This window comes from Pholcus phalangioides, unplaced genomic scaffold (assembly GCF_987345545.1).
Source record: "Pholcus phalangioides strain wild (caught in Gottingen) unplaced genomic scaffold, Ppha-v1.0 ptg000015l_1, whole genome shotgun sequence".
Classification (NCBI taxonomy): Eukaryota; Metazoa; Arthropoda; class Arachnida; order Araneae; family Pholcidae; genus Pholcus; species Pholcus phalangioides.
Genome location: NW_028301608.1, coordinates 12,893,687 through 12,918,468, shown reverse-complemented (window position 1 = coordinate 12,918,468; position 24,782 = coordinate 12,893,687). Strand labels below are relative to the sequence as shown.

At 34.5% G+C, this 24,782-nt stretch overlaps 1 protein-coding gene across 2 annotated transcripts in view; it reads right to left on the bottom strand.

The window, feature by feature from the left end:
* The window catches only part of LOC149075462 (uncharacterized), a 117,940-nt gene extending 96,416 nt beyond the window's left edge, over positions 1-21,524 (bottom strand). For both annotated transcript variants that reach the window (XM_089242819.1, XM_089242820.1), the window contains exon 1: positions 21,388-21,524. In XM_089242819.1, the coding sequence (XP_089098945.1) occupies positions 21,388-21,436 (49 nt within the window). In that variant the 5' untranslated portion in view covers positions 21,437-21,524. The remainder of the gene's footprint in view (positions 1-21,387) is intronic.
* Between the last annotated feature and the right edge of the window lie 3,258 nt (positions 21,525-24,782).

Here is a 24,782-nt window from a genome sequence, read left to right as displayed (position 1 = left end):
TCAGAGGGTGTGCCTCGAGACATGTGCAAAGAAAATTCCATTTCCGTCGTTTCGAGGAAGTTGAACGCTTGTATTTCTTTTCGAGGAAGATAGATGGCATATGTAAATTTTATTGTGGATTTATGCCGCTAATTAACCTGGCATCCGGCTGAAAACGAGACGATAGAAGAAAAGTAAAAAGAAAGAGGACAGATCGTACTTAGGGTTTCTTTTTACACTAGGCTGACTCATCTGCCATCTCTGAGCGCAAGCGTGATGCCAGAAGTATCGCGATAGTCGATCGTTGTACCCTGTCCTCCTATATATTTTACGACAAGACGACACTTGGAGCTGAAAAACAAGTTTTTTGTGCAGTGATGGAGGACGACTAGTCCGTCTCCCTTTTTAAGCGCTTGAATCATACCCATCAGCCATTTATACATAATCGACTTGAAAGCATATATTCAGTATTGATTAAACGCTTTCTTAAATGACAGGTGTGGTTTGCTACGCAATTATACTTTAGGGCAAATTTAGGAAAAATGGAAAATTAAGCAAATCATTGCCAATTATGTCCCAACATCAGGTAAAAGTGAACACGCAAAAACGTGTCAAATCATCGATTGTACGATCATGTGAGAATGGACACTCGTTTTTCGGTGCATTCGGATTTTCAGTCTCTCACTGAAGGACACATTTTCACGATTTGGTGAAATGCCAACGACAGCGCGGGCGCGGTAGCCCAGGTCGATAAGGTACTCGCCTAAAGTACTAAAGGGTGTTTAGAGGTGTCGCGAGTGCAACAGAAACGGCGATATGACCACAGAAAAAAATTGCTACCGGAGGTAGTCTGCGGGACTCCCTCGCACCAATCTCTCGATGAGTATAACAAAAACAAGCGTGCCGTTCGGAATCGGCAATAAATTGTAGGTCCCGGTCTAGTTAGCCCTCGTGTGCAGAAAATGACCGTGATGCGACAACAATGAACAAAATGATCAGACACAAACGACAGTGCAAAGACTACTGATACTGGCAAACCAAACACGCACCTCGTTAATATTTATTGCTCATATATAAGGAACCTCCAACAAACTGGTACATGTCGGAATGAATGAATTCATCACAGCGGAAGCACTGCATACGTGGCGAGCATCGTGTTCTGTAGGTAGGTAGCAATCCGATTAAGCGCTGAGACATCTATTATCATTATTAGCCGTTTAACTTAGGCTTTTCTGTGTGATAATGTTTCGAGCAATTCTAGAGAAAAATACATGATATTTATGATATATATATATACGCGTCACTGATAGTTTTCACGAAATTTCTGAACTGAAATTAATGAGGTTTAGTGCCGATTCACTTTATAACTAAAGCTGTGGTATCCATAGTAATACAGTACAACGGTGTTCTTCAACATTTTTACACCTATAAAACGGTGAGAGTAGTTAAAATATTTCCACGAACCCTGGTGAAAATGAGAGATAATTTGCAAGAAGGCAAAATATACATAAATTGGAGAGAAAACTAGTGGGCCGTTAAACAATAAGCTAAATAAATAAAAGTAATAATAATTTGCCTAACGAAAAGTAATAAAATGTTATTCTCAGGGATAATTTGAAAAGTGAAAATAATATAAAACAATTCTGAAAATTACATTTTTGAAATAATCACGCCACGAAAAATAGTGGAGAATGCGTTTTGCAAAATAACAAAAACTCTCAGCTACGCTCATACGTTCCCTACTGTAATTAAATCCGAATTGAGATTTCTATTAAGTTCCATCCAAAATGAATCTTTAAAATGCAGATATTTCGAAACAGAATTTTGAGATGTGGTATTTTAAAACTGGGCCATCGATATGAATATTAATTTATCACATCTCCACTTGGAAGACATATGAGAGCATCAGCAGATGCAAAAGTAAAATAAATTTGAAAAATAATTTTACTTTTACAATGTATTTCATTTTTCCTGACCGGGAAAAATGAAATACATTGGAGGACCGGCGGAAGATAAATAAATGAGGAAATAATTTTCGGAGCAGCAGAAAAATATTTGCGTATTCAGAGGATGCAGTCTCTACTCAGCAAAAATCACGCTACAGTGCAGGCCCGTCCTTTGGGAAGGGGGGGGGGGAGCAGCCCCTGGCTTTTGAAAATACACTAAAAATGATATATATATATATATATACAAAAATATATATACATACATTGTGTGCATGGGCTTTGCCCCCTCCCCCCCCCACGGAAAAAGTTTAAATGACGGCCCTGCGCTACTGTTCATGTTTTAAAGGTAAAGGGGGATACTTCTGTATGGCATAATGGTAAATGCGCTTTCCCTATATGCAAGACGTCCTTGGTTCGATTCCCGGTAAAGAGAAACATCCCTTTTCCAAAAAGCCTATTGATTTCATGTATCTTATAATTATATTTCATTTTTCTTTTATGTTAATCTTGATAATCGTGCTCAATGTGTGTGTGTGTGTGTGTGTTTTTTTTTTTTGGATTGTTTCCACAGAATGTATATAATAGTGCATAGCTAATAAGTGCAAATTAATCTTTTGTGTATTTAATCTGTGTATTTAACCTTTTTCGATGGTTTATATATTTTATTTCATTTTTCTCTTAGTTAATCCTGATTGGATGTATCCTCAATGTCTTCTGATGGATTGTTTCCATAGAATGTATATAATTATTTCATTCGTTGAATTAATAGAAGATGCTCTCCAACACGACCCAGCCTCCTAGGAGGTGAAGAGAGGAAGTTGTCTTGCACAACAGCTCTGATGACCGTGAGCGGTCATCAATCAGTCAATCAATCAATCAATCATGTATCTTAGCCGAGCAAAAATCATCATCGATCTCTAGTAGGTATTTCATTTTTTGAATCTGAAATTACGTTGTGGCCATATAGAGTTTGCAAAGATTGTTAATAGCCGGTCTCATCACAAACTCTCTCTCAAAAAAAAAATCATAAATATAAAAATCAACTGACAAAAATTTTAAATACAGTAGAACTTCACTGTAATACATTTCGATTACAACGGACAGCTAAAATAATTAACAATCTGACGAGTTTAAAATCCGTCTTACGTATTTTAAAAAGTATCAGCTAACTTAAAAATTATTTCCAAGAAAGCGATTAAACATCGATCATTATTTTTTTTTGCGTAAATACGGATGCACTGCATGACTCACCGATCACCAGCTAGAAAAATTAGGATTAATAACAGTGTATATAAGTGCATATCTTTTTGAATTCAACCTATGTTTATTTGATAAATAATAAACACTGTTGGCAGCTAACTATTGTACTGTAGCATTACCCACTGTAAGAATTACTTGTTTACTCTATAATCCGGACTTTCATTACAACGGACAATCTTCAGCCTCTATAAGTCCGTTATAACGAGGTTATGCTGTATCTGGAAATGTAGTCATCATTTTTTTATATTCACTGGATTAAAAACAATCTCCCCATTTACATCATAAATGAAGACATCTAGTGAGACGTCTACGTAATCATATCTAAAAAAAGCTCGATAAAGAAATAATTAATATTGAAAAGCTGGAAAAACAAATTCCATTGTTATACGACGGGAAAAAATTATTGCATTACCTTAGAAGAAGAAAAAAAACACAATATAAATGTGTACCACACAAAACTAATTCGCCATTTCTTTTCTATCTTCTTTCTCCCATCGCCGCATCGGATTACTTTAAAATAACATTCTGTACAGACTCTGGGTCGATGATACACTCGGTAAACACCGAGAAGCGCGCGAATAAAACAGAATAGAAATAACAATGGAGCAGGAGGGAGTAGAGAAACACAGAAAAAATTAGGAAAACCATGGCGGACGGATAATGAGTGTAGGGCAAGTAGAACAACAAGGAGGCAATAATATTCCGGGAAAGCCCGGGATAAAAATAAGTAAGCGAGAAATTGATTTGGCCTACGAACAACAACAAAAACAACACATCCTGGAGGCTCTTTAATGTTTTATAAGTATTAAAACATTTGTTATTGAGGTTTCGTGCCCTCTTCTCTACCAACCCTCATGCTCATAAAAGCGAAGCTTATTGGATTGAGAAGGCAAAAAGAGGGGGGGGGGATGGGGGAATCGGAATCCCCCGCCTCCTTCACATTCCTCGCATACTCGAGCACCAACAACAAAAAAATCGTTCCCACCCCGAATATCTACGAGATGATGATGATGATCATGATTCTCATCTCTGTATTGCTCATGTTGCATCCGAGCGTAGCATATTGCAGCTGCGAATATTTTAGTTACGGTCTTTCGGGTTCTTTTTTTTTAATACGTAAAATGTTTTTTATACATTTCATTAAAAGAGCCTGAAAGTGATTTTTTTCCCTCTATCTACATGCGCGTAAAATCAAGGTTTTTAATTTAATAGCCGGATAAAGGTTCATTTCTTGGCTTTAATCATGAAATATTATATCAATAAATAACGTTTAAGGATTTTTCCTGGAAAAATGTAAAAAAAAAAAAAACAACCTATGAAAGACATTATGCGGCATTCATACGTTGGGAGATTGAAGATTGAAGTACAAAATATCAGTAGAGGAAGTTACATGATAGGTAAGACCGACGATAACCACGTAAGTCGAATTCACGTAAGTTGGGGTATGATTCTGTGCGCAAATATGTAAAGTATTAGTAGATTGGGTGAAAAATAATAAAAACAGCCGTTTTACCTTCCTATTATGTGTGTCCCACCATGATAATTTCGTATGACTTCGAATACTTTAACTTGCTTAGTGACTCCATCTCTTTCTTAAAATAGCCGTATTCCCTAAATTCTGCGCAACTGAAAGTTATTTCAAACGCTTTGAATGTTCTGATAACAACTTTGCCCGTCGAAAGAAATTTGGTCCGTGATGGAAATTTCATTCATCAATAATTAAGTAATAAAGAACAGAAAGGGATGTTTGTCGATTTTTGTAGAGGAAAATGCCACATCTATATCATAATCTTTGAAAATAAATTTTTTTAAAATTAATTTTGAAAATATATTTTTGTTCTCCGACCACTCAGACAGATAACACGTAACGATTTGCAATTCACACTAAAAAATTCCAATGCTCTTTTCAACGCTGATATGTGGATTATACACAGGAAAGATAATCGAAAATATATGATATTGAATTTTGACCTATCGATAAATGTTCGCTTGAATGCTCTGAAATGCTTTGATCCTCACATTCATGTAAATTTAATTATATATATAGCGTGCTAAATTTTACCTCTTAACGGCCAATGTTTCAAATAAGAGAAACATCGGTTTTATTAAATAGAAAAAAATATTCTTCGTTCATAGACGCACTCAATTTTTCCCCCTGAAAATTTGAGATTCCAAACTTAATTACAAAACAAAAATTGCATTCATTTCGGAACTTGCGTCGAAAATTTATTTTTTCCTAAAAATATCATTTTTTAAAATCGGAAGAATAAAATTTAATTTTCTTGTTTTTAATTTTGTATCCATTGACATGGGCACGTCCAGGAAACGTAAAGGGATTTCTTTTTCGTAATTTCAGTTAATATCTCCAAACTAAAGGATCATATGGGGAAATAAAAGAGAAAAATATTATGAAAATCAGTCCAAATCTGAATTTTTCCTCAGAAAGGTTAATAACCCACATACAGTACTTGGAATTTTAACATGCTTGAAAACTCACGCAACGCACGCAAACGTGGCTGCCATCAAATGAAGAGATAGCTTATTCAGACCGATACGAAGTACAGTAAAATCTTGTTAAGTCGTCACTCACATTATCGTGAAATTATGACGTGCTAAGCGGAGTGACGACTTAAACGAACTGATAAAAAATTCACTGGTACACTTATCAGTGATTTATGATACAAATACCGTACACAATCAGTTAATCAGATACAAGGTAAACTCGAAAATGCGAGGCCTAACTTTAACTTGACGGTTTCCTAGGCAGGGCAAAGAAAACACTTGAAGACCTCAAATTAGGAAAAAATGCTTGGTTTTTCAATAAATATATTTTGCTTAAATTTGAAGCATTAAATTAGTGAGGCCCATAAAAAAATCGGATCCATCTCCAACAGTCCCTGAAATTTCTAGAAATTTTGCGCTTTTCAGTAAAATTTATGGCAAATGTTACTTACTTACGGCAAAATTTATGGCAAATGTTACTTACTTACGGCAAAATTTATGGCAAATGTTACTTACTTACGGCAAAATTTATGGCAAATGTTACTTACTTACGGCAAAATTTATGGCAAATGTTACTTACTTACTTAAGGCAAAATTTACTTCCTCAATGTTACTTTCGTTACTAGAGCTATTCTGTTTTGGCACATGAGGCTTTTATGGTCACATCTGAACATATGGCAATGCTGTTATCTCTCAAACTTTTCCATTGCGACGAGTTAACTGGAATTAGCGACGAGTAAAAGAGGTTTTAATAACGTTGTTATCTATGAAAACTAGACGGAACCGAAGAAAAATGACGACTTTACCGGAGTGACGAATTATTAGGTTGATGAGTTAACGAGAATTTATCGTAGTATTTTATTGGATGATATTTTTTGGTATTCAATCGACACGTACCAGCTCTAGATGGTAGCGCAAGATCCAAACACAAATGATTTTCTGAATGACAAAAGAGCCATTCAAAGCCACCAAAAAATCGATAGTCAAACTATTATATCGACTGCTAAACTTAATCATCTGAGTATAATGACATTCGTAACTTAATTTCAATCAATGCACGGGTAGGATAAGCTCAATGTCATGTAAACGACACTAGAATATATTATCAGAGAGCAGTGTTAACCCCCCCCCCCCAATCGAGTTTTAGTGATGTCATCAAAATCTCAACTCAGAATGAGCTATATTCTCCCCCCGAATTGCGATGAACCCATAGATTAGACGGTCACCGGACCCGTAAAAGCCGTCATATTCACGTGTTTGTGCCGTTCGCCGCTTTGGCACGCATATCTGGACTCTTACACACAATTACTGAATTATAGTCATGCTCAAGACCCCGAGTTTGAATTAAGCTTCCGTGCGCTTTAGGACCGTCAAGATTAAACACGTAATATCACTTAAATGCCGTACGAAGCTTAACAGCCTCCGATGTTTATGAGAGTCTACTGTCCTTAAACGAGTCATATCTGGCACGCGGGTATCTTCCGATTGGTACATAATAAAACAAGGGACAAGTCGGCTTATACTAATTTGCATCTTGGATATACATCTTCATATACACCAAATAATACCTGCATAACGCAATACGATTCATAATGCTTCGTAATGCAAATGTAATTGTTTATTGTTCATTTAATGAATACCGAGTTTTGTTACTGAATCTAGACATTGGTTGGTGCGATAATTCTATCTGGTAGTATTATTGAACGGCTCTTAACCTTTTGTGTTCAACGGACCCCTTTGTGCCAATGAGACGAACACCAAGGACCCCGCCCCTCCCGCCCTCACAGAAATATTGAACACTTAATAATGTAAAACCAATAAGTTTATTTATTTCTTGCTATTTGAGCCCACGAATCTGTTTAACCATTACAGCGGCATTCCCGAGATATCTCCTCTTCTTGAAACCTTCTCATTTCAAACCCGAGCCCACCTAGCTCCGCACAAGAGTAGGAGTTAGCCTTTAATCAAAGTCTGATATAACAGAAGGGAAAAGAAATGCTTTTTTTTCTTTTTCCCCTTCGATGTAGTATACGATTATGGGTACAGCATAAATAACAGAAAACAATTGTTTTTAAAACCTCTTGTTTTATTATGAAAATAATTATGTTGTTTTGGGGGAGAGAGATTATCAGACCATACAATCGAAGAAATATATATTCCTGTAGAAAACAGGTGTAAAATTCCAGTGATTTTCACTGTGGCAGTTCTAATGCGGATCAGGAACATATTTAAAAAAAAACTCTGCTTAAAGGGCTAAACCTCTCCAAGGACCTTCGCAGAGTCTGAAGATACATGGTTTGGAATTATTGGTATTATTTAATAGAATCTTTGTAGAGATAAAACAAGAACGAATCTCTGTGAGATAGGTGAACACATTTCAAAACTTCTAGAAAAAATTTGTTTAAAGGAAATCATGCTTTACTAATCATTTTAATCTTAATATCTATGAGAAAAAAAATATACATCTAGGAAATTCATAAATAGCTGAGAACTCTCTCTCTCTCTTCTCTTATCCTTTCAATGTTGATTCTGGATAGTTAATTGTAATTCACCATGATCAAGACAATGAAAATCCTTCCGAAGGCTCATTGAATAAGCCTATTTAATAAGCCTATTAATAAGCCAGAAGAACCTTAAACTACATTGTTTGAATTCTACTGTTAAGACGCCAAAAAAAAAAAAATTCAAACACAGGCTTTTCTCATTCGTTCGTTAAGACAATGTAAATAATAACCATTCTTTTAAAACCATCATTGCCAAAAATGTTTTAATGACGATTGTTGCGAAAAATTTCTTTCTTGAAATTCAATTTCTATACCGTCGAAAAATAACATGGAGAAGACGTTTCTGAGAACTACTTTTTACACGTTGTTATATTTTCCACGAAAAATATGAACAAAATTTATAACAATATATTTATAAATATATAAATATATAAATATATAACAAAAAATCTTCCCCTTATCAGAAACAAATAATGATTCCATAGTGATATACATAACGCTTGAATATGAGAGTAATGATTCTCCAATGTCGATTGGAGAAACTGAGTAGAAATTATCGAAGTGTCTACTCAGATATAGTCTCTTGAATACTGAATTTTTACCTGCTTGTAGAAGCTGCTAGTCACCGGTATACTATCGGTAGATGAGAAAAATGTAACTTAGTGCTGCCGAATTTTTGTTTTTGACAAAATGACAGGAGAATACTTGAACAATGCTATTGCATTAAATTTTGTGTGAAGATCGGAGATTCTCTCGAGTGAAAACAATCCACAGCATTCAACAGGACTCCGGAGACGAAACAATGGGCACCATACAGGTAATGGTGTGGTACAACTTCTTCAAATATGGTTGCACATCAGTGGGGAGTGAAGCACATCCTGGTAAGTCCTCGGCATCTAGAAACGAGATCGTTATTGACCTAGAGAGAACTCTGGTGATGCAGGATCATCTAATTACGATCAGAGAACTTGCAGACGAGGTGAGCAATAACAATGGATTCATTCATCCTATTTTAACTGATGATTTGGTCTTCAGATGCAATGTCAAAGCCATGTTGACCGTCTTCTTTGACTCCAATGTCGTGGATTATCACTAGTACGTACCGTGCAACCATTACCAAGGAGCACTCTAAAGAGTTTCTGCGTCACAAGTGGACGCTCCGTCAGGATTAGAGCAGTAGAGTTGTCCATGTTTCTCCCGTAATTTTGTGAAAAACGGAAAAATGTGACGATGCTCACTTACACTTCCTCTCTCATTGGCGATCTGCCGGCGATTGACAGATCCTGCAAGCAGGAAAAAATTCCAGCGTGTACACTAGGAATTGCCAACATCCGTGCACCAAACCACGCTTCCCTAACTCTATTGGTTCGCGCACGAAAAAATTATGGTCGGATAGCTTTGAACAAACCTTGTATGTATCTGAAGACTAAAATAACCGTCCTGCTCAGAAAAATAATAAATCATGACTAAAGCCAACTATTTAAAAAGTATCATTTCAATTTCACTAGTTTTTTTAAGTTACTATTTTTTAAATTATTCATTAATTAAAAAGTAAAAATAGAGAGCGAATCCTCCCGTGTTTCATCTCCACTGCAAATAGACAAAGCGTGAGGAGAAACTCACGTTAGAATTTCGATTTCCTTAATTGTTACAATATGCGATGTCCAAAACAATTTTAGTAGTTGTAGTGTAATTGAAGGGTTTTCAACAGTGTCATTAATATGGCAATTCTGAAATTACAACATCTGGAAATATATTAAATCATTTTTCATATTTACTCCATTTCTTCAAAAAATACAGTTGCTAGTGTAAAACATATTTTCTCTAATTAAAATTCATAGAAAGGAGACACGTTTTCGCACTTAAATTTACAAGTTTGTTCGTATCTCGTCAACATTAAGAAATTCCTTGTTTCATTTGCATTCCCGTGCTAAGGAATGCAACGTGATTTTGAGCACTCTCGAGAGCCACGATGGTTATTAAATTAAGACAACCACTTTCAGCATGTCTCTTCATGTCAAAGCATTTTTTTCTTCTAATTTGAATCTCATCAGTATTCTGATATGTACAGATACTAGAACAAACAATTGTATATAATAAGGAACACGATTGAAATATGAATTCTACAAACTCCTGGTATGCATTGAATTTTTTTTCCTTTTGTCGTCAAGACAGATTTCAACCAGTGAATGTGTAGAAACGAGGTAAATAATATATGATTAAATTTTCGAATGCTAATCATTAACGAATGCGATGTCTAAAGAAACGTGCGCGGTATAGATCTGTCACATATATGCTCAACTATGACCCGCCGACCAAATGTGGCCCTCAGGAGTCATCTGATGTGGCCCGTGACTTCAAACCTAATTTCATAGAAATGAACTTTTGTTGCACATTCATAGATCACTAAAGCAGCCCGGGACGAACTCACAGATCATTCAAGTGGACACACACACACATACATTGGACGTTGTTACAGATCACTTGAGTGGTCAATCAAATAGCATACGGCACATCACCGGATCACTTGAGCGACCGCGACACATTTTCAAATTACATAAGTGGCCCGAGGTATATTTTTCCCATCACTTAATTGGTCCACAGCACACTTCAAGATCACCTAAGTTACCTGCACCATAGTTACAGATCACACAAATGGCCTGGAGACACTGTTATAGATCAGATTAGTGGCTCTCGGATGATTTTAAACTCAACTAATTGGTCCACGGTGGAGTTTAAGATCACTCAAGTGCCGTTGGTACAATTCTAGATCACTTTAGTGGCCCGCAGCAGTTTTCCAGATTACCTAATGACGAGCGACAGAGTTCCAGATCATTCAAGAAGCATCTCGCGACATATTTATGGAACACTTCAAGCAACCTGCGACACATTTACAGGGCATTCAAGCAACCTGCGACACATTTAAATATCATTTAAGTGGCCCCCGATACGGTTTCAAACCAATGAATTGCCCGCATTCTCCAATAAGGAGAGCACCCTGAATCTACAGCTTTGAAGTTTATCAGTTGCTCAAAATACGGGGGTCGATGATTGTCCTACGTAGAAGCTTGGCAGTGTGTCAAAATGCGATTTAATTGCTAACAATGTAAAATGTTTTTCTCAGTCTTAAAATTTCACGTGTACATGTATATAGCCATATTGCCAAATGCTTGAGCCAAAATGTTCAAAATTTATAAGTTCATCTGTTGTCTAGAATACTTGCAGACTCAGTATGGAAACTACTCTCGAGCTCGGCAAAATGCCATAAAAATATGCTGGCAAAACCACCATTTGTCTGGATAAACCACCATCATTCTGGGGGAAAGAATAAGTAGAGTGAAACTCAGTTTTTCCCACAAAAGCTCAGCATTACACGCATCTAGGAAATAGGTGATATGTAATGCGGATGGAAAACAAAGCACTCAATGAAGTTTTTTATTCATGTAACCAAATACAAATACAGAAGCCATAACTAATAAAATGCCCAACGAGTTGGCTGAAAGAAAGATGCCCATAAAAAGTGAACTGACGGTGTGGGTGCATTCTTCCAAGGATTGCTTACACCTGAATTTCACCACAACCATTAACTGTTCAGTAATATGGGAATGGGATCTCAAACAGTTTGTAGAATCCCGTGCACATCAGTCGGTGATTATTTCATTTTCGTTAACGATAATAACGATAACTTGCAAGAAAAGGTTCCGAGTCATCCGTGTGAATTATTTCAGCAATACTAATGGTACAGAATGTATTTTAATCACTCCTTAATTATTATAGGAGGGTGATAAAGTAATTCTTTTTATAATTCACTTGACATCAATTATGAATGGCTTCAGACATCCAAGTTCCAATCGATTGACCACATACTGTATAACAACTCAATGCAGGGCCGGAACGGGGAATGGAGGCAAGAGGAAAACTGCTACGGATTGCAAAATGTAAAAGGCGGCAATTTTTATTTGAGAACAAAAAAACATAGTTATAAAACTATCGAATTTCACAGTGGGTGGAGGTAGCACCAGCAAGAACACGAAACCTGTACAACTTTCATAACATGAATACGTTAGGGCTACGCATATATACAGGGTGTGGATATATGCGTAGTCTGTTAATGTACCAACAGACACAAAAGGTTGTTAGTAGACATCAAGAGGAATAAAAATTGCAATGGAATTTGGTGTCGCAAATCACGGTGTGACGGTGAAAATCGCAAGAGACGCATGCAGGCCAAACGAGACGGAAGGTGGTCTCAATCCGTGTAACTTTATCCTATGGGATCACCTCAAAACACTTGTTTATGCGACGCCTGTGGATACAGCGGAAAATATTGTAGCGCGGATTGTAGTTGCTGCGGCAGACATCAAAATCATACCTGGTTATCTCGTCGTTGCAGATTGCGAAATGACGTCAGCCGCCGCCACTTCCAACAACTCGTAATAATCAAATAAATCGTTTTGTAGTTATTATTGTATTTTTTGTCGTTCCAGCGTGACCTCGAAACGTGCATGCAATTTTCAGGTGGTTTTCCTCTCAACGTGGTTTTCGACACATGTTCCATCGCAATTTTTGCTCCTCTTTATGTCTACTGACAACCCTCTGAGTTTGTCGGTCGGTGCGTTAACAGAACACCCTGTATATACACACACACATACACGTTCCTGCATGTACCGATTCATTAGAAATTCCGCAGAGGAATGTATACGATGTACATGTACGGTTTTGTAGTAGTAGTATAGTAGTGGAAGGTGACAAAAACATGTTAGCCCCCTCTCCCCCGCCCTCACAAAAATCCTAGTTATGTTCCTGGCTCCATCATTCAATTTCTTAACGTTTTCATGCGATAGAGCAGGCCCATCATTCGGGGGAGGGGGTCAGGGGGACCGTCACCCCCCCTAAAATTAGACTAAAAACTACTGATACATATAAAATTACATAAAACTATAAATACATTGAGCACATGTTCTTTGCCCCCCCCCCCCGTGGATAAAGTCGAAATGACGGCCCTGCGATAGAGCACCTTACACTCATATCCTTTCACTTATTAGTTTCTTTCTGCAATCGTTGCAAAATTTTAAAAAAATATTGGCTGCTATTTCACTTTGAATAGTTTCCATGAAGACTGATCATAAAAATAGAGGCAATTATTAACGCATCTACGCGAATAATATTTTGACCTAGTACAGTAGAACAAACAAAATAATATCAAGTGCGGGGTTTTTCTTTATTGTGTTCATCCAAAATATACACGGTGCATTGAGGTAACAGGGCGTGTGTCATTTTATTGGCGAACCGTCGATCGTAGAGGCATACTTCCAGTTTGAAAATCCATCCAAATAACGTATAGTACTCAAATATGTCATTCATGTTCGAAGGGATTGTATTGTAATGAAAAAGAAATTAACTCTTTATATGGATGCCTTGTGCCCAAAAACCCAATTTGTAAATTGTTGCCCTGTCTCTCTTGATGCCAGCAGAAAGCATTCGGTGTTTCTAAGTGAAATGTTCGCTTAGATATTCAAATTCGACTGCTAATATGATTTTTTATTTTATTTTAATAACTATACAACCCCCTACGATCATGAATTACATATCTGAGCACTACATGTTATTTGAATACCTTTTTCCAATTGCAAACATGCCTCTATGATCAATGGTTAGCTGGTAAAATCCCATGCTCCCTATTACCTATGTACCCGGTATAAGATAAGGAAATAGTCTAAATTTAAAAACACACCAACGACACTATCATCATCCATTTCCAGGGCAATAAGTCCACGAAAGTCTTTCGCTATCGATAGCCGACGTATATATATAAAAGACATCCAGTCATCCGAAGCTTCCTTAAAACTTTTTTTTTATATTATTCCTAAAGTCAAGCATTAGACCACTATGTCACGACCCCAGCTACTACGTGCCGATCATGCAAGTCAGTTTTGATTCGGACAAAGCCGCGCAGGAGAAAGCAAGGACGAGGTGGACGACATTTACAACAACAACAACACACAAGGACTAAAAAACTTATAATTTTTTCCTAAGATGTGTAAGAAAAAAATATAAGAATACACGCTCAGTGCTTCGACCATAAAAAGACCTAGGGAAGAAACATAGTATGCACTAGACTGCAAAAAAAAAAGTAGAAAAATACGTAGCAGGTGTTTTTATATCTTTTACGACTAAATCCTACAGTTCTAAGTATCTTAGTACTTTTTTTTTGGAAGTTTCTTTTTGACCCCGAGCCGTTACTTCGTTACACTGCCATAAAAGTTATCGCCCGTGACTTTCACTCTCATTCTTCCAAGAGATAAAATAAAATAAAATAAGTAAAAATAAAATATCTTTATTCTTCTTCTTCTTCTATCTCACCTTCCCAACTTGAGATTTTAACGTCTTACCCGATAATGTCTTAAAGGGGGAAAAAATGAATAAAGTAAGAGAAATATGAAGAACACGAGGACTATGTCCATCGATTTCTATAACTCTTTCTCTCTTATACTCAATATACAGCGGCAGCAGCTTCGGACAAGATACAGAGAATACTGCAAGATATCCGGAAAACCAATGCGGTTACTTTCTTCTTTTTCTTTAAAAAAAAAGATAAATAATAAATAAAAATGGTCGTATGAATTTCCCAAGCAACGGAGATGTATGGGAAAAAGTGGATAAATGCATGCGTTTTATTCTGTTATTTTCGGTTTTGTTTCCGTGGCATTTGCTCATCTCATCAAGCGACTCGATGGATTCACGTGCCGACACACTTCGTATATTTTTCTATGGTTTTTTTTTACTTATTTTATATATCAAGCGTAGTTTCTAACTGCAACAACTCAAAATTCCCCGTTTGTGGAAATCTGCATTATATAGATTCACTTTTCACGGAGAGCAATGAGCAACTCGGTGTTAATTATAGTAGGGAGCATATAAGCAGAGTTGGGTGTTCAGTATCGTCTATGGTACACATTGGCGTACGCAAAGGGGGAGGGGGTGAATGGGAGCTTTGGGGTTCTAACCCCCCTCAAGCCGAGATTATAGTGTTATTTTGCAGGAAAAAACGTAAAAACCCCTCCTTGATAAGAAAAAAAAATTGAAACTCCCTTTCCCCTCGAGAAGAAAAAAATCGAACCTCCTTGAGAAAATCCTGCGTACACCTATGGATCTACATAATTCAAAAAAGCAATTTTTGGAGTTGTTGCCGTTTTGAACTGAACCGTCGACATGTACAAGAGTCGAGAAAACAATAGAGAAATACGTAGAAAGTGCTTTCATATCTTTTACATCCCACAGTTCTAAGTATCTTAGTACCTTTTTTGGAAGCTTATTTTTGACCTGGAACAATTACTTGGTTACACTGCCATTTCAAATTATCGCCCGTGAATTTCACTCTCATGCTTCCAAGAGGAAAAATAAAATAAGTAAAGTAAGATATCTTCATTCTTCTATCTCTACCTTCCCAACTTGAGATTTTAACGTCTTACCCGATAATTTCTTATAGGAAAAATAAGTAAATAAAGTAAGAAAAATATGAAGAACACGAGGACTATGTACATCGATTTCTATAACTCTTTCTCTCTCTTATACTCAATATACAGCGGCAGCAACTTCGGAAAAGATACAAAGAATACTGCAAGATATCCGGAAAACCAATGCGGTTACTTTCTTTTTTAAAAAGGATAAATAATAAATAAAAATGGTTGCATGAATTCCCAAGCAACGGAGACGTATGAGGAAAAATAAAAGTGGATAAATGTATTCGTTTTATTCTGTTATTTTTGGTTTTGTTTCCGTGGCATTTGCTCATCTCATCAAGTGACGCGACGGATTCACGTGCCGACACAACTTCGTATCTTTTTCTATGTATTTTTATTTTATTTTATCTTTTTTTCTTGTCTTTCTCTAATCCTTGAAAGACAAATGATGACGCTGAAAAGTAATTGCTATTTCTTCTCTCGTGACGGTGAAAGTTCAAACATGAAATGTCGAAATTGGAATCTTTCGGTGAATGGCTGGATATATCGTTTCAGTCACGCTCTCGGTCTGATCTTGGATCCAATGAAAAGTGTAGATGTCATGATATGTATGTGTATGTGTATGATAAAGCAAGAGGAAAATATATATTACCGTTTGGCTCTTGCTTTGTTTTTCTTTGGCAAACGTCGAGAGATTTCTCTTCTCGAGAAAAATATGAATATCACGGGACTTATTAAAAGCGTTCCAGGATTTTCCTATGCTGCCATTGAACGATAACTGGCATTTACAATCGCAATCCCTCAATTTTGTTGCATTTATTGAGACACAATTTTTTTTCTCTTTTTCAGTAAATCCTTCGGTTTCTAGAGGAAATTGATTCCATGTAATAACTTTCGCTATTTGATGTCTCTAGAATAAAATGCGTTTCATCTAAACCATCTAACATAATTACTAATCAAGTCTGGCTAATCTGAATCTAACGAATTTATAATAAGAATGGACTAGTGAGGGGGATCGAAAAATAGAGATTGAGAGAGGGAGAGAATAATCTGATAATCGTTTTAGTTTACATATATGCCGTAATTTTGAAAGGAATAGATAATTTACAGAATATGATCCGCCTTTTCGGTAGCTTATTTTCAAAAGGAACATTTCCACATTTACTAAATTCACAGCAGATGTGAAAAATGTTTTCTTCCGGAATGGGCTGCTTTACATAAGTGGAAATAGCCCAGCAGGTAGCATATAGTACAATAATATTTAAATACCATGTTTAAAAGTGAATGAAAAACAAATTTCGAAAAGATAAAAGTGAATTTGAAAAAATAAATAAAATGTTCCCTCTTAAGAATAAGCTCCGCATTTTATTTAATAGGTTTTCCTCACACCTCAAATCATGAGGAACGTTGTTAACGTCCACAAAAAGGATTGAATTTTGTTGTTTTAACCGTGTCTAAATTTCAGTGATAACACTATAGGTGAATCAGATTGGACCGAACCAATTCCGAATAAGGCAAACACTATAAACAAGCAAGGATATCGTTATAAATCTTATAAAGATTTAGATTTAAAAAGGATGTTGGAATTAACAAAACAAATTAATAACAAAATAAAATATTTTTAAATTGTGATAACTGTGCCCAAGAAGAGAGTATATCACTCACCGTGATATTTATGAAACTTTTAATAAGACAAACTTTTTCATCAGATCGTTTTACATCATTCCCCCCCATCTTATGCTAGAAGCATGTACGTGGAAAATTTCACTTTTTTTAATCAGCTGGTTGAATGCCTTATTTTTCCAAGTTTTGCCTGAATGTGCGAATTCATACCCATTTGGAACACATATTACAAAACAGTTTAGGGAAACTAATTGCCATAGATTATCGTGAGTAGAGTAAACATTCAAAGTCATTTCCCACGTTCTGTTTCTTTCCAAGGACATTGCACATTCATGTTTCTAACATGAATGAGACGACATATAGAGTAATAACAAATATTGTCGCGAAATCAGCTTTAGGGGAACGATGTACGAATTATGTCATTTCATAACAATTATAATTTAAGTCTTAAATTTTAGTAAACAAAATAAGTGTTTTATAGATCGCTTATATAAAAATAGAAAACATGACGTAAGCGAATTGCAAGAATTACAAAAAATATTCAAGTCAAATAATATTGCTTTGATTAGCAATGAATGATATGCAGTGGGGGAAAATACCTTATTTAGAAAAACATGTTCAAATAGGTCATACGCAACATTTACGTCAGATAATTATTTCGTTGAGATTGTATCTTATCAAAAAATATTCGAGTATATCACAATAAAAAAGGTCATAGCATTAGATAAAAGCAACGAAATAGTCATAATTAATTTTGAAAAATTTTGTATCTTCATAATCATTTTCATTACGAAATTATATGATAGCTTTCCTTATTATGCGTGACCTGTGATCAAGTTTAAATATTCGTATTAAGAATTCCAAGTCAACACTTGAGATATAGAAACAGAAATATAGAATCCGGATAAAAAGAAGCTTGTTGCAGGGAAGTTGGGTAAAGTTATTTTTTCTGGAGAAATCCCCTATTCCTATCTTTCCCTATGTTAAATTCAAATCACTTTACGCTACGCGATCATCTTGTGGAACAAATTAATCGCGTAAAGCAGGGGACGCCCGTGATCAAGTTATACGGAGAAAAGATATGAATTAAAATATTTTAAAATATAAATAAAAATTACAAATTATAACCTGTTGTGCTAAATGTGTCCAAGTGTCTTCGAGATCGGAGAAAAGATAATAAATGATAAATAAAACGTAAAAGAAAATGGAAACTGAAATTTATAGCCTGTTACATTATAAGTGTCTAAAACACTTGAAAAACGTGATAAATTTCTAAATTGGACACACAGAGATATTAAAAGCGTAAGTTTTTTCTTTGCGTCTATTAGCTTAATAATAATCTATAATCCACGAACATAAGAAATGTTCGTGAACGCTTTATTATCGTTACCATAAGTGCGGTAAAACTAATAGTTACGCAATGCACTGCCCATAAAAAATTACGAATGCCTTGTCTAAGTATGAAAAGCTCCTGAATTTGCCTGAATATTCTCCATCACTAATCGGAATTTTGGAGATCAAGTAATACAGTCAAATCCCATTTTAACGAATACTGTTATAGCAAAAATCTCGTTTTAACGAAAACTTTTCTAATGCCTCAGGTACGTTTACATAGGAATAATGCTACAGCCTAGAATTCCTTTATAACAAAATTTCGTTATAACGAAGTGATTTTTCCTGTCTCTTGGATTTCGTTAAAACGGGATTCGACTGTGTTTAGAAGCACCTTTCTCGGTGTACTGACAGAATTATTGTTTAAAAAGTAGTAAAACCAGGAATTAATGACAAATATAAAATTCGGAGAAAACATAATAAAAAAAATCAAACGAAATTTACAACCTGCTAGATTATATGTCTCTGAGCGTCTTTGAGACACACATGATAAATTTCTAAATTAAGATATTACCTGCGTAAGTTTTCTCTTTTGCGCTTGAGAGGAAATGATCGTGAATATTTTTTGTTGTTGTTATACGCGCTATAAAATTAATAATTATGAGAAAATATCATGCACTGCCGATAAAACATTATGGATTTCTTTTTCTCTGTGTACATAGCTCTTCCATTTATCCCAGTATTCCCATTAACTTCCCGGTCTTTTAACTTAGATCAAAATAAAAAGAGCTTTCTCGTTGTACAGAATGATGTTTTAAAAAGTAATCAAGTTCAAAATTAATGATTAATATAAATTCAGATAAAAGATCATAAGTGATGATGAAAACGGAAATTTATAACCTGTAATATCATATGTATTTAAGACTTTTAAAGGATAAATTTCTAAATTGTGCACATAAAGGTGTTATACAAATGCAAATACCGCAACAAGCAAATTGTTCAACGATGTGGATGAAAAAAGGATGCAAATAAAAAATATGGATGTCAGATATAACTTAAATGCAGCAACCCAATATGAAATCACTATTACGGAAAAAAACTAATAATAATTAATAACATATAGTAAGATTAATGCTATCAATTATTATTACTAGCCATAAAAAATGTTATGGCCATCTTATCTAAGTATGAATAGCTTCTCGATCTATCCGAATTTTTTCCCCATCACTTCTCAGACTTTTGACTTGGATCAAAATAATATTAAAAACGGCTTGGCAGAATAATGCTTTGAAGTAATGAAGTCAGAGTATGAATAAAAAATAAGTACGATGAAAGGCTGCATTCCGGATTCTTCAAGAAATTGTAGGCCCCCGGTCGTATTTGTCCTAATTCGCAGAAAACGACCGCGGGGTGCGACGAAAATGATCAGAATGATTTATGAAGTCTGAAATTAATTATAACTGTAAAATCCTGAGAAAAATATAATAGATGAAAAAAAATATTGAATGAAAATAATTTACTGAAATTTATAACCTGTTACATTATATGCGTCTAAGACTCTTAATGTGACGTGGCAAATTTCTAAATTGAACACATATAGATGTTATAATGTTTTACTTTTGCGCTAATAGGAAACGTTCGTGAATTTATTTTGTTGTCGTTGTTATATACACGATAAAACAAGTAGTTATGAGAAAATATAATGCACTGTCCATGGAAAATTATGCGTGCTTTATTTAAGTATGGATATCTCTCTCTTCGATTTATCACAATATTCCCTATCACTTGGCCTTTTTGCTTGGATAAAAATAATATTTAAAAACATCCTTCTCTCATTGTACTTGCGAATGATGCTTTGAAAAGTTTATCAGTTATATACAAGTTCCATATCCGTATCAGAAAATCTCCAAACAGATTATTATAATATATTTTTCACGAAACTATTAAAGTCTATTTATATCAAGGAAGAATAAAAGACTCAGATGAGCAGTGCAAATACTTCGATTTTCCTAAAAAAACGAAAACAAATAAAACAAAAATAAATACTAATGCCACACAATAGGAAAAAATGTCCAACGAGGAGGAAGAAAACAGTTGTCCATAAAAAACATGAATGTCAACTATATCTGAAATACAAAACCCCCCCAAAAAAAGAGAGTAATTACCACGGAAAAACTAATATTTATAAGAAAATAAATACTGCTCTCATTAAAGATTATGATTACCTTATTCATGTTTGGACAGGTTTTTGATTTATACGAATATTCCCTCGATTTATCCCAAATATCCCGATTCCTCACTTCTTTGACTTGAAATAACAGTGTCATACAAATAGAAATACAAATTCCACAACAGGCAAATTGCCCAACGTGGTGGCTGATGAAATTATACCCATAAAAAATATGGATACCAGATGTAACCAAATAAAACAGCATTTTAAAAACAGCTTTCTCGTTGCATTGACAGAATGATGCTTTGAAAAGTGATCGAGTCAAAAATTAATGATAATTATTAAATTCGACACAAAAAGATTATAAATGAAAGAAACATTAAATGGAAATGAAAACTGAAATGTATAACCTGTTATAAATTATATGTGTCTAAGTCTCTTAAAGAAACGTGATAAATTTCTAAATTGTGTACACATCAAAATGTTACAAGCGTAAGTTTTTTTTTTTTCGTTTGCGCTTAACAGTAAATGTTCGTGAACTTTTTTCGTTGCCGTTATTATACGCGCGTTAACGGAAGGAGACAATAAAACTATTCCAAAAAACTTACCCTTCCCCAGCAATACCCAAAGGCGGGCAACTACGAGAAATCCAAGCATAGCTGAGACAATGTAGAAGACGTTTGCTCCATTGGAGAAAATGTCTCACAAGTCAACTGAACTCTGCCGCCGAAACCTCATCCCAATATACCGCGCGAGTGCCGCGAGTGGCAATAGTAGGCTCTCAGCGACATCTGTCGGAACAAATAGTTGCCACTTCGATCGCCCCCTTTCATTATTATTATTGTTGTTGCTATTTTATTTATTATTAATTTTTTTTGTATATACATTGAAGGGTGAAGGAGGTTCCCTTCCTCCTTTAATCATTTCTCTTGACCCACCAATTGTAATTTTTTTTCTTCTTTTGCCCGATCCATGCATCCTTTTTCTTTTCGCTGCTCTTCATATTTCTTATCATCTACTTTCTTATGCTACTCCCTTTTCTTCTTTGATACTGCTGAAAAGACCATCCTATAGTTATTGAAGAGCTTCAAGCCTCTCTCTCTCCCCTTCTCTCCCAGCATTCATTGAGTGCTGTCCAAAACACGTGCTGCAGCCACCGCATTATACTGTAAGAAACACGTCCTCCTCCTCTATGGGTATCTTTTCTCCATGAATTCATTTCTTAGAATTTTTTTTTTTCGCCGCTTTCATCTCCCTTAATTTTATTTGAATTTATCTAGATCGCGTGATATTTTTATGCTCATAATTACAACTATTTTGTTGTTCCACTACAACTTGAATTATAAAAGAAGAAATTTATACGAAAAACAAAAAGAATCGAAGAGTAAAAACCCTGGTGAAATATCTTTCGATTGAATTTTATTAAAATTCATTATGTGACTTAAAAATAGTAAAATGTTTCGTGTTGATTCATTATCAGAAGTATTATGTGGTCATTTTGAGTCGAGTTGTTAATAAAATATGTTAAAGAATTAATTAATTTTGACTTACAAATACAAAATATGAAACCACACCAAGAATTTCTCAACAAGGTGGCTGAAAAAAAAAATGAAGAAATGCTAAAACAATCAAGAAGTATGAGAAATATATAGAGTGAAATCTTGATATAAAGATACTATGTGAACTAAGAAAAAATATCGTTGTATATGGGCAATCATTATATTGAGAGGTAACATTATCATCAGGTGCTGCCAAATTTATGCTGGTTTTGGCATGAAAAAGGTAACAATGCTTCTCACAAATAATAGAACATCGTGTACTTTAAAACAATATAACACTTGCAATTATCCTAGTTTAAATGGTAATATTCATTTTAAATTAATTTTTAATGCTTCTTTTTTTAAATACAATTCATATTTCAAATTTTAGTTCTGTACTATTTTCCCATAAACATTTTATCATTTCTATTCACTTTCAGTTATTTCTCAGTCAAATTTGTTGGGAAAAACATAAAGTATACAGTGTGGGATGTGGCAACAAAAATTTACCAAATGAATTTTCTCAGGAGGAGAGGGGAAAAAATATTTTATTGTTTCTCATTGCCACATATACAGCATATGTTGACATCATTGATATAATCTCTAATGCAAGCGCCTACCATCAAAGAAACTGACAAAACTAAAGATTTATAGAGAAACATTTACACAAATACAAATACAACGCCACAACAAGCAAAATGCCCAACGAGGTGGCTGAGAAAGAGATGCCCATAACACATATGGATGTGATATGTTTCAAAAATACAGCAAACCAATTAAAAACACAATCACAAAAATTATGCCCATAAAGAATATTATGGTTGACTTATAAATATTTATATGTCAATATATGATTTATATTTTAAAATAGTTATTATATTACTTTTTCAGCAATATTTGTATTTTTGATTTTCTTCTTTGTAATTTTAACCTGCTTCAAGATACAACACCCCTTGTACCCTTCAACATTGTTGCCTTCTATAAAAAACTCATATTTCATGATTACAGTATGATGAAAAGGAAATTTAGAACTTATGATGTTTCACACAGTGTTACAGTTACTAAAAATGAATTTAGTAAAATTTTACGTCAAACATTTAAAAATAATGTGACAAGAAACAACAATCTTCCCTACATATAAACGTATCTACATATATACAGTCAATTTAGTGCATTTTTATTTTTTATTAAATTTTTGCATTGAAAGCGCCAAATATAGTTATTTAGATTTAAATACATTATAACCGCGAGCCGAATGCGGAGCTTTTGAGGATCCAGGCTAACATGATGAGGGTGTGAATTTCATAAATTTACAATAAGATTTCAGGATATATCTCATGCACATTCTCAAGAATAATTTATTGCATATAAAATATAATTTCAAAATAAATTTCAAATTACACCAGGCTCTGATCGTATTCGATAATATTTTATACACACATAGTCTGCAACCTGTCAATTGAAACACATTAAGAAGAGAGCCATATGTAACCAGCTACTGACATGCAGTCAATTTGATGCAATTATGAATCCATTTTAATTTTAAGTTTATAACCATTTCTAAATTTGAAACACAAAAATGTAGATAATTAAGAAATTGAAAGGTGTTTTTTTTTTTTTTTTTTTCAGTAAACTGGGCTGGACACGAAGTTTTTGATGGCCATCGGGTCAGTTTGTTCCAAGTTTGTGACGGTGATAAGTATAAAGTGTGTAATATAAGAAATGTTACATTCAAATCAGAGATTACCAATTTATTTTATTGCTAAATTATGCATTATTAAACAATTTTCCATACAATCTAATTGACCGCTTGAAGATCTATACGTAATTAATAACAATTGTCACCTATTGCACGTGTGAATCAATTAATCAAGAAAATTTCAAAGCCCAAATATTGGTAAATTAACTACCAAATGGTTACAGAGAAAACTAAATCAATAATAAGATCGATATAAAAAAAATAATACCTGATATACTTACGAAGATAAAGGTCTCTTTATAATCCATAATTGAATAAATAAAATTTATAATAGCCCATTTCCATCATCAACAAACGTATAATTTAGATTTCTATCACCATAAATTTTTCATATAGTTTTTTTATCCTATAAAGAATTTGACATAAACGAAAATCACAAAAAATTACGATTATAGTGATCAAGAACTTTCTTTATTCAATGAATTACATACGCGTAAAAGAAAATATGTATAATAAGTAAGTAACTATAAATTAACTATTCATCAAAGGAATTGCATTCTTCTCTCTCATAAAACCGACAAAGAAATCATTAGAAGAAAGAAAGGGGGGAAAAAATAGCAAAACTCAACTCGAGTAAAACGCCATTATTTTATTAAAGAATAGTCATTACGTCTAATATATATTCGCGGAATAAAAATGTCTTCCATCCATTGTGTGAGTGATGCATGAAAAACAGATTGCTTTAGACGATGTTGTCGTACGTATT